This window comes from Papaver somniferum, chromosome 9 (genome assembly GCF_003573695.1).
Source record: "Papaver somniferum cultivar HN1 chromosome 9, ASM357369v1, whole genome shotgun sequence".
Lineage (NCBI taxonomy): Eukaryota > Viridiplantae > Streptophyta > Magnoliopsida > Ranunculales > Papaveraceae > Papaver > Papaver somniferum.
This window is the reverse complement of record NC_039366.1, coordinates 87,069,537-87,079,694: the sequence shown is the minus strand read 5'-3', so window position 1 is coordinate 87,079,694 and position 10,158 is coordinate 87,069,537. Positions and strand designations below refer to the sequence as shown.

At 35.3% G+C, this 10,158-nt stretch overlaps 1 protein-coding gene, 1 non-coding gene and 1 pseudogene across 2 annotated transcripts; all 3 read left to right on the top strand.

The window, feature by feature from the left end:
• Nucleotides 1-6,649: 6,649 nt before the first annotated feature.
• LOC113313259 (40S ribosomal protein S10-1-like) lies at nucleotides 6,650-9,445 on the top strand. The gene is made up of 5 exons (XM_026562004.1): nucleotides 6,650-6,760; nucleotides 6,873-6,921; nucleotides 7,054-7,321; nucleotides 7,440-7,578; nucleotides 9,104-9,445. The coding sequence occupies exons 1-5, from the start codon at nucleotides 6,758-6,760 to the stop codon at nucleotides 9,182-9,184; spliced, it is 540 nt and encodes a 179-aa protein (XP_026417789.1). The 5' UTR covers nucleotides 6,650-6,757; the 3' UTR covers nucleotides 9,185-9,445.
• LOC113314604 lies at nucleotides 7,926-7,997 on the top strand. The gene has a single exon (XR_003342487.1). It is a non-coding gene; the product is annotated as a small nucleolar RNA Z105 (small nucleolar RNA).
• Nucleotides 8,665-8,741, top strand: LOC113314608 (annotated as a pseudogene).
• Nucleotides 9,446-10,158: the final 713 nt, after the last annotated feature.

The window sequence follows — 10,158 nt, the reverse complement described above, 5'->3', positions numbered from 1 at the left end:
CCGAAGTGCAGCCTAGATTATTATTCACCTCACAAGTGTTAAACTTGTGGAATCAACAAAGTCTGAGACGAAGAGAACTTTGATGATTTTTATCTATATTGATTTATGGAGCAAGCTCACCAATCGTATCAAGATTAGGATACTTTATCTATCAAGATAAACAATAAATGGACCTGGCTTCACGAATCCCTATGAAGTTTTTGTAGTCGTTAAACCATATAAGGGTTTTAGGAAGATGATGAATCTAGTTTTACAACTAGGACACACCAAGAAAAGTAGTGTCGGGATTCAAAAATCCCAGTTGCTTTAGGTTCCTCTTTATAGACATTCAAAGCACATGTTGCTTTAGGTTTAAGCTAATATAGCTTTGGAACCAAGCAAACAATATCCACCATTAGATAAATCTTTGAATCTGATTTACATAACAAGATATACACTCTGGTTAGGATGAACCGTAACCGACCATGTACAAGACCACGCTCATGAATGGTTAGTCGAAACTATCCAACTGAACTATTAAGCTTGAGCATTTTCATATAACACTTAATACTTAACCCGAGTCACAATTATGTGATCAAATATGCCTATGGTGTTTTTAGAGATTATTCAAATGCTAATTATCTCTAAAAGAAATAATTTATGTGCAAATGAATTTAATCGACATGGTAAGTAGATGTACGAGGTACAAATAATTAACATGTTCGTGAACAGTTACGCAAAGTACATATACCGGTATGTATACCTTATGACATGACCGAGTTCCGGAGTTCACTACTGGTATGGATAACTTAAGACAGTTCTGGAGTTTACAAAACTTTTCTGGTACGTGTACCGGTATGGATACCAAACCGGTTCTGGGACCAACAGTTCTTTTCTAATACGCGTACTGGTTTGCGTACCGATTCGGGTTCACGAGTTCACAGAAATTTTAAGGTGTACATACGGGTATGCGTACCAAAATTCTTTTGTCGACATATAGCTACTCTGTTACGTGTACTGAGTACACGTATTACATCTTCAGACTTGTAACAGTTTTCCCAGTTTATAAGACTGGTATATACATTGTCTTATATCCGAATTTACAGTAGTTCTATATTTCTCTCTAAATCAATTTGGACATTCTTAAATAACATCAATGACACACATCACTATTTCAGGCTATTTTCGAATGATAATCTTGAATCACTATTTTGCGAATAATGAATTGTTCTTAACCGAAATTCATTAAGTATGAAATTTTCATTAAGCTTAGTCATATTTCGAGAGCTAATTACAAGATAAACTTGAGATATAGGTAGTTCAGTCTTCACTTACCTTTTGTTAAAGAAGTTATCCAAAAACTTCGGTTGATCTTCGCCTTCAAATGGTAGAACGCAATGATGACTGCCGTGATGTCCGTTTCTCAACTACATCTTCTATTATATAACTAATTGTAGACTAGAAATCAAGATATAGTTTTGAAAACTAAATTTGATTACAAGCTTGAGTTAACAACACTTGTAAGTTCGACCTAGCAATGTTCTAACAAAATTTTAAGGCATACTTTCCATGAGCTATCATTATACACAGTTCTGGTACTCTGGACCATAGTGTATATTCTTCAATGTAATTTCAAGACGAACTTCTCACATGCTTACATAAACTCCTAACAAGAGTTTCATCTAAACAGAGAAAGTGTTTGCTTGATTCTCAAGTTATCTTAGCTTGAATTCAATGCGACCATAGTCTTGAAAATCTATTAATAAAGAGACTAAAACAATGGGGAATTCCAATCCCTGACACTTTTGTGTCCTAGTTGATGAGTTTGTGAGATTGCAAAATAGACTCAACTACTAGTATGATGTGGAAGCTGATTATTGGATACAAAGAGGTAAGGATAATAATCTATTGTTAGGAGACAGAAATATTGTTTATTTCCACCAAAAAACCAACTTTAGGAGGAGACTAACCCTGTTATTTTTCACATGAAAAATAACTACCCTTTAATAGGGCCTAGAGGTCCTTAAAATAGGTCAAGCCCAAGAAGTATAATGGGGACTTGGGGACTAAAGACAAAACCCTATGGAGGAGCCCATGGATTGAGGAGGATAAGAAAGGAATTAAAAGGAATATTATAGGTCATAATAGGACAATTAGGGTAAATAAAGAGGATTTGGAGACATGTGGCATGATGTCACGAGAAGGAGAAGTTTTGAGAATATCCATAAATAAGGAAAGGAAATACAATAAAAGGGGGACTTTCTCTTTGATCTTCTCTTGGGAATTAGGCGTGTTGTGGCTAGAAAGAGACTTTCGAAATATCACCCTTCAACAAACCCAAATTGATTCTATCAAATCTTAAATTGGAATTTGGTTGATTAAGAGAGTAGACATTGATGGTAATCTCATATCTCACTTTCTTAATATGAGCAGAACTTCTAATCCTCCTTACCCTTCTAGTTATCATGATTTTATTACTCCATGTATAACTGATGATGACAATGCTAGACTTGTTTCCCCTCTTACTTGTGAAGAGATAAAAAATATTGTGTTTGATATGAAACCTTGGACTACTCATGGTCCAGATAGTTTTCCTCCTGGTTCCATTCAAACCATGTGGGAGACTGTTGGTGATGACTTGGTCAAAATGGTTCAATCCTTTTTTTTCTTCATTCTAAGCATGTGCTAAAACAAATGAATCACAATTACATATCTTTAATTCCTAAGCTAAGAGAGCAGTGGACTTTAGGCCTATTAGTCTCTGTAATACCTCTTACAAAGTTATTTCAAAGCTTAAAACAATTAGAATTAAGGGCATCCTTGAAAAAATTATATCTCATTTTCATAATGCTTTGTCTCGGGTTGATTTATACAAGATAATATTGTTATTTCTCACGAACTTGTGGACTCTATGAAGAAATGCAGGTCCGAGAAAAGGCTGGATGGTAATGAAAATTGATATGTCAAAGGCGTTTGACAGAATTGAGTGGCCTTTTTTACTTAATACCTTGAAAAAGTTAGGTTTTTGTGATGATTTCTGCAGAATGATTGAACAAGCACTGTGTCAACATCCATTTTGCTTAGTGACTCCCCTGGTGAGATTTTTACTTCTCAGAGAGGTCTTAGAAAAGGGGATCCTTTGTCCTCTTATCTTCTAATTTTATGCATGGAGTCTTTCTCTAGAGCTTTGTTATCTGCCGAACATAATCATCTTATTCATGGTATAAAAGCTAATCAATATTTCCCTGCATTTTCCCATTTATTTGTTTGCAGATGACTGTCTTATTTTTGTTAAATCTATTGGGAGAAAAAGTAGGAATTTGGTCAATATCATTAAGAAATTTAGTTCATTTTTCAGGTCAGTCCATCAACTACGTAAAGTCTGGCATTGCTTTTAGTAAAGGGGTTCCAAACCAGGTAAACAATGAGATTTATACTGTTATGAACATCAATAAACTGCTCTCAATGATAAATATTTAGGTGTTCCTATTCTTATTCAAATTAAAGAGTAAGATTCAATCATTTTCTTCTCTTCTCGATAGATACAGTGACAGACTTTCCCCATGGAAACTCAAAATTTTTAACACACCAGGAAGAACAATTATGACTCAATATGTTCTGGGTAGCTTAGCTTCACATCATATGTCTGTTTTTCCAATTTCTAAGAATCTGAATGATAAGATGGACTCCATCCAGATGAGATTCTGGTGGAATAGAAAAATAGGAAAAAGAGGTGTCTGCTTTAAAAAGTGGAGGGAAGTTGCTCAACCAAGAGCTTTAGGAGGGTTGGATATAAAACAAAATGAAATCATGAATCGTGCTTTACTTGCTAAATTAGCCTGGAGAATGATACATTCCCGTAATGAGCTGAAAAGACGAGGGTACCCAAATATACCTCAATCTAAAACTTTTCCACCTATAAGTCCTTTCGTCGAAAGTGATAGTCTATGGACTGAGTCAAGACAGTACAACTAATCGGTTCACACTTCGTATGATCGTCTATGAATATGAGATCGAGACAATACAACAACGAAGTATGTTTACTTGATAAATGGTTCGGACTTAACCAAACACAATAGGATTACTATCAAGTAAATAGGAATTAACGTTTGTGTAATTTACTTAAAATTATAATAACAACAATTATAATTGCGGAAAATAAAAATAAATGACACAACAAGATTTTGTTAACGAGGAAACCGCAAATGCAGAAAAACCCCGGGACCTTGTCCAGAATTGAATACTCTCAGGATTAAGCCGTTATACAAAATCAAACCAACTTCGTATAGTTGAGACCAAGCAACTAAACCTATAGTTCACCTAGTTCCGTCTGTATTCCCACGCCTCCAACTTGTAATAAGTCACGTACTTGGAACCATTCCTTTGGTTCGTATTCCAAACAGTAAAGGAACACCAAATCTGTTTGGTAACAACTCTTTTCAATCAAGTGATATAAGTTTGACAAGAGGCTCTTCCGTTTATCCCAATAAACTCCTTTGTCAGGTCCTTAGATCTATCTAATAACAACTACCAAAGTAATTGTCAAGATTTTGCAATAAATACTTTGAATCACAAAGAATTGTATTGATGACGATCTGCTCAACTAATCAATCCAATCTACCACAAGGATAAACCGATTATAGTTGGATCCTCTTTAACCGAAACAAGTATTGTGCACACCAAAGATTATGAACCCAAATCAGAAATTTTCAAAGTCTTATTTGTCTTCAAATCTTCTTGGATCTTCAATAAATACCTGCACATAATCAACTTGAATCTCTGGTGATCAATCACACAGAACGGAGTCTGTTAACAATGGATTATCACAAGACGTCTTTAGATCTACAAACAGTCTAAAGATCCCCGTCGAAACTTCGATCTAGTTTGAATGAATCTTATATCAGAAGAAAAGATTCTCAAGCATAAAAAAACTAGGTGCAATCAAAGTTCAACAACCGTTAGTCAATCCAATCAATCGAAAACTAATAATAAACCGCAATTATCTAGTTTCCCACCAACGGTACTAATAGAGCTTCTCAATCCCAAAGAAGTCTTTAAACCGAGCGGTCGTAAGAGATTTCGCCTAATTAGGTTACTTTCCTCTCCGAATAGGCGTCTCAGGTACCGTACACCAGGAAATTATCATTGCTAACTCATTTGCTGACATTCAATGTGGGGTTTTTGTTTTTGTAGTAAATCATAAATTTAAGTTGATTTAAGCTAGACTTTATGTAGTGTAGAAAGCAATGCTATGCATAAGTTTTTGATGAAAGACAATGATAATGAATTTATGCAATGTCTAAAGAATTTCAAGGAGTCCATTCATGTTTCTTATGATGAAGTTCTAACTCTGAAGGACAACTCAGTGACGCATGGTGCAGGTAATTTCAGTGACATATGCTAGTTTACTGCTTATATTCCTTCTCCCAGTTCATTGAAACATTGTAGTTTTAATTTGTTAGTTTAGAATTCATTTTTTTTTGTCAGACTAGGTGCGTACATTCCGATGAACTTCAATCCCGAATGCTGAAACAGTAGGAACTGAAGTTAAATCGATCAACAGCTATACACTTATAGTGATAGCAAACTGTGGACTATAATAACTAATTAATAGTGGAATTGGTATAACATTAGTTACTGGCACGCTTGCAATATTCATTGTATGTTATATGTTGCAAAAATGTTAGATGTTCAATCATTTGTATCGTTTGTTTTATGTGAGTATCGACTACACATATACATTTGGTAACTCGGCATGCGTGAAATTGTTTTGCTAATTACAGTTGATATTTGCATTTTGTTCTCCATTTTCATCAAAGAGACTTCCAATTATAAGGTTTGTAAGAGATCTATATATGATTAGAATTCATTTCAAGGTAACATACAACTAAGTGATGAAGTGGCCATGAAAGACCACCAAAATGATAAGTTGACAAAACTAAAGTTTGTGAACAACTGTTTCATTTCTCAAAATGACAGTGGTGGTGACAAACCTGAGAACATTTATCAAGGTATGGTTTATATTTGTTTCAACTTTTGCTTTTGTTTCAGCATAAAACTTTGTGAATACTAACGAGATAAGTAACTGATTTTACAGAGGATCATTACGAAGATTTGTTAGAGTTTCATGATGAAGGTAAAGTTTAACAATGATTGTTTTGTTATTATTTATGTTTTGTCCATGTACTCAGTTGCTGCTTTTGAAGTTAAAACTAATGACTTACATTTTTGTTTGCATGTGTACAAGGAAATTGGCTGAAGAATGGAAGTCAAGATGATGGGTCTAGTTTGTATCAGAAGATGTATGCCGAAGAACTTGAGAATGCCGAGGAAGAGGAGTTGTTTTCTGATGATGATAAAGTTCCAGAAATATTCAACTCTTTGGAGATATTCTCTAGTCGACCCGGTACTTTTTACTGGAAAAGACTTTGGATTTCGGATATCGGATAAAGTTCCAGAGACCCTAGATTTGCATAAGATAGAAGTCGGGCAAGAATTTGCTGACAAACATGCCTTCAAGAGACATCTTAGATGGTTTTGTGTGAAATAAAAAGCCCAATTATGACCCTATTGCAAATCCTTCAAATAAAAAGCCCAATTAAAACCCTAGCACTACACACACAAACCAAACAAGGCCTTACCCACACTCGCCTCTCTTTTCACATATAAATCGAAGGCATTTTCTCTAAGGTTTCAAGCCTTTGCAATCTCAGCGAGAGAGAGAAAGAGGAGAAAACCACAGAAGAAAAGCTTCCGTCTTCTCCAACTCGCCGCAACCATGGTAAGCATCACCGAACCCTAAATCCCATCACTTTCCTCCTTCTCCTTCTTCGATAATATCTTTACAGTCATGAACCCTAATCTCTTCTTCTGTTTCATTTTCTTCTTTTCAGATTATGTCCGAGAAGAACCGTCGTGAGATTTCAAAGTACCTCTTCCAAGGTAAAGCCCTCAAACTCGTTTAGGTCTGTGTTTTATCTGCTTGATTTTGTTGTTTATTTACTGGATTTTGTGTTTGATTTTGGGTTTTTACTGGATTTTGTGTTTGATTTTGGGTTTTTTTCTTTGATTCAGAGGGAGTACTGTATGCAAAGAAGGATTTCAACTTGGCAAAGCATCCAGACATTGATGTACCAAATCTACAAGTGATTAAGCTTATGCAGAGTTTTAAATCAAAGGAATACGTTCGCGAGACATTCGCATGGATGCATTACTACTGGTTTTTGACTAATGATGGTATTGAGTTTTTGAGGACTTACTTGAATCTACCATCTGAGATTGTGCCTAACACTTTGAAGAAATCTGCTCAAACTGGAAGAGCACCACAGGGTGACAGACCTAGGTATGATTTGTTGACGTTTTGCTTTTGGATTTGATGTGTTTGTAGCATTTGATTTCTGATTTGTGTATGGTTTTGGAGATTGATATTGTTGTTGTTGTTGTTGTTGTTGTGTATTTAGGCGTAATTATGAAGGTGGTGACAGACCTAGATTTGGTGTTGACAGAGATGGATACCGTGGTGGTCCAAGAGGGGGAGCACCAGGGGAGTTTGGAGGAGATAAGGGTGGTGCTCCAGCAGAGTATCAGCCACAATTTAAGGTTTAAATCTATCCCCTTCAGTTATAAATGAACATTCTATGGCTTTATTTTGTCTAAATAAGAGATGGATTTTGTTCCTGCATATTGTCTTGTTGGCCATTGTTATCTAATGTCTGAATTGCTCATGCAATTTGTCTTGTTTCTTGCTGATATGTTATCTCAGATAGGATTTAGGCAAGTGTTAAGAGTTTGTATGTGTTACAGGGTTTGGTGTTGACCTCATAATTTGCCCTAAGAGTCATTTTGTTCCGGTGATTATTATTTTTTAATTTAATCGATTTATTTCACCGTCTTTGTTTGTCCTTTTTTGATTTATCATAAAGAATCTTCTTACAAATTGGATTGAAGTGTTGTTATGATGAAAGTATTTTGTCTGACTAAATTATATGAATGGATAAATAACCTCCTACTCATTCTGAACACTATCTATCTCCACAATGAAGATTCACAATTCCCCACTTCTGCACTTATAGTTTGTGTGAGGAAGCAAGTTTACTTAGGCTTGTCTTATTCCTTCCCATTATAGACTTCTTTGGCACTATATTTCTTTGGATTTCTTTGGAACTTGAGTCCTTGTTTTATGAATTGGCCTAAGAATATTTTTGTTCTGGTGTTTCTTATTTATTTATTTTTATAATTAATCAGATTTATTTTTCTCTGTTTTTTTCTGTTTTGATTTATCTTTAAGAAACTTCTTATGAATTGAGATTGAAGCGTTGTGATGATGAAAAGTATATTAGTCCTACTCATTCTGAACGCTATCTATTTCAACAATGAAGATTTACAAATTCCCCAAATCTGCACTCCTAAGTGATAGAAAGTGTGCATTAGTATTGTATTTAAGCTTGTTTTGGGCTATCCCATTGGTGTTTTTGATTAGTTAGAAACATAGAGTTCTTTATTAGTGCATTTTGTGGTATGAAATAGGTTAGTCTTGTGCAACTTAAGTGTATCTCCTATAGATTGGTCAAATCTATTTGGTCTGATGGTTGTTTTTTAATTAGTCAATTTAGTTTTCATTGTTCTTTTCTGTTTTTTTTTTTCCTTAAATAAATAATGTTTAAGGATCTTGTGTATGAGATTGATGCATAGTGATGATGAAAGTATTTTAATCCGACTAAATTATATGAATGGATAAATAAATAACCTCCTACTCATTCTGAATGCTATCCATCTCTACTGAAGATTCACAAATGTCCACTTCTGCACTTATGTAGTTATATCCTGCACTTATGGTGAGTTTACCTGTCTGACCACAAACCTCAAATTTGTGGTATGAACCAATTGCAGTACCAGTGTCTAGCTTTTAAGATCATTATCTGGGTAACACCGCCGTTATATTGCAATTTTCTTTTGAGCTACATATACTTTCATAATTTTGGACGATTCTTTGATTCATTATAATAATATTGGAAGAACTGTATTTGTATATATGGCAAGTCCTTTACTCTTTTGTTTCACAACCTTGGTTGTTTATTAGTGATCATGCGGTTCAAATTTCTAATTTCAAAGGTTCAACTTGCAGGGTTCAGGAGGTAGGGGTGGTTTCGGTCGTGGTGGTGGTGGTGGCTTTGGTGGTGGCGCCGCAGGATCAGGTCTTCCTTAAGTTGGATATTGTTCCTTACGATGCTGTCAGGAGCATTTGTTTTTGGGTCAGAGCTTAAAGATCAATTTCTGTTGTGAAACCGGCTACTTTGTTGTTTAGCTCTTGAAAAGATTGTTTAGTATATGTTGAGGTTAAATTAATTCCGCGACTTCCAAGGTTTAGATTTCAGTATTTATGTGCTTTTTCTTTTTTACCATTTCTTTAGTGAATTTCATTTACTACTCCACGCCCAAACTCTTAATGACAGTTTCTGATGATCTACTTTCTCCGTTTTGGTCTCACTAAGTCGATAGAAAAAACTACTTTGTCTCTACCGCTTATCTGGAAGAGAGAGAGTAGAGAGTTTAGAGTATCAAAACTAAGGTATATGCTAGTATAGCTCCATACCGGTAAGCGTCGCATTTATAAGCTCTTTCAATAGCACTATCATTTTCCGCGAAAGGCACTCGGGTTTTAATTTGATTTTATGAGCATTACTGAACCTTTTTGTATTGCATCATTGAGTCTTTTTCCGCCCAAGGCACTCGGGTTTTAATTTGATTTTATGAGCATTACTGAACCTTTTTGTGTTGCATCATTGAAACAGCTACGCTTTTCTTATTAGTCTGTTGCTTCCACAACTCATTTTGTGCTTTTAGCTGCACAGCCTGCACTGCACTCTAGTTATGGTCATTAGAGTAGAGATCTCACGCCAATAGCAGAAATATGATGTTTTGCATTTTTTTCCCCCTCTTATTTTTATCTGGGGAAAGTTCTTTAAAGCATCCACAGTGGGCGAGTAAACCTATTTATTTGGTAAAAAAGTAAGACACAGTGGGACGGACTATCGACTAAAACCCAGACTATAATGGTCTGGGACCAAGACTAAACCCAAATGTAGTCGAGCAGTCGTATAGTGCACGCCCCACACCAGGCGTACATAAAGTCCACGCCCCACACCAGGCGTGCTTTATACCTCCGCCCCATATTTTTTT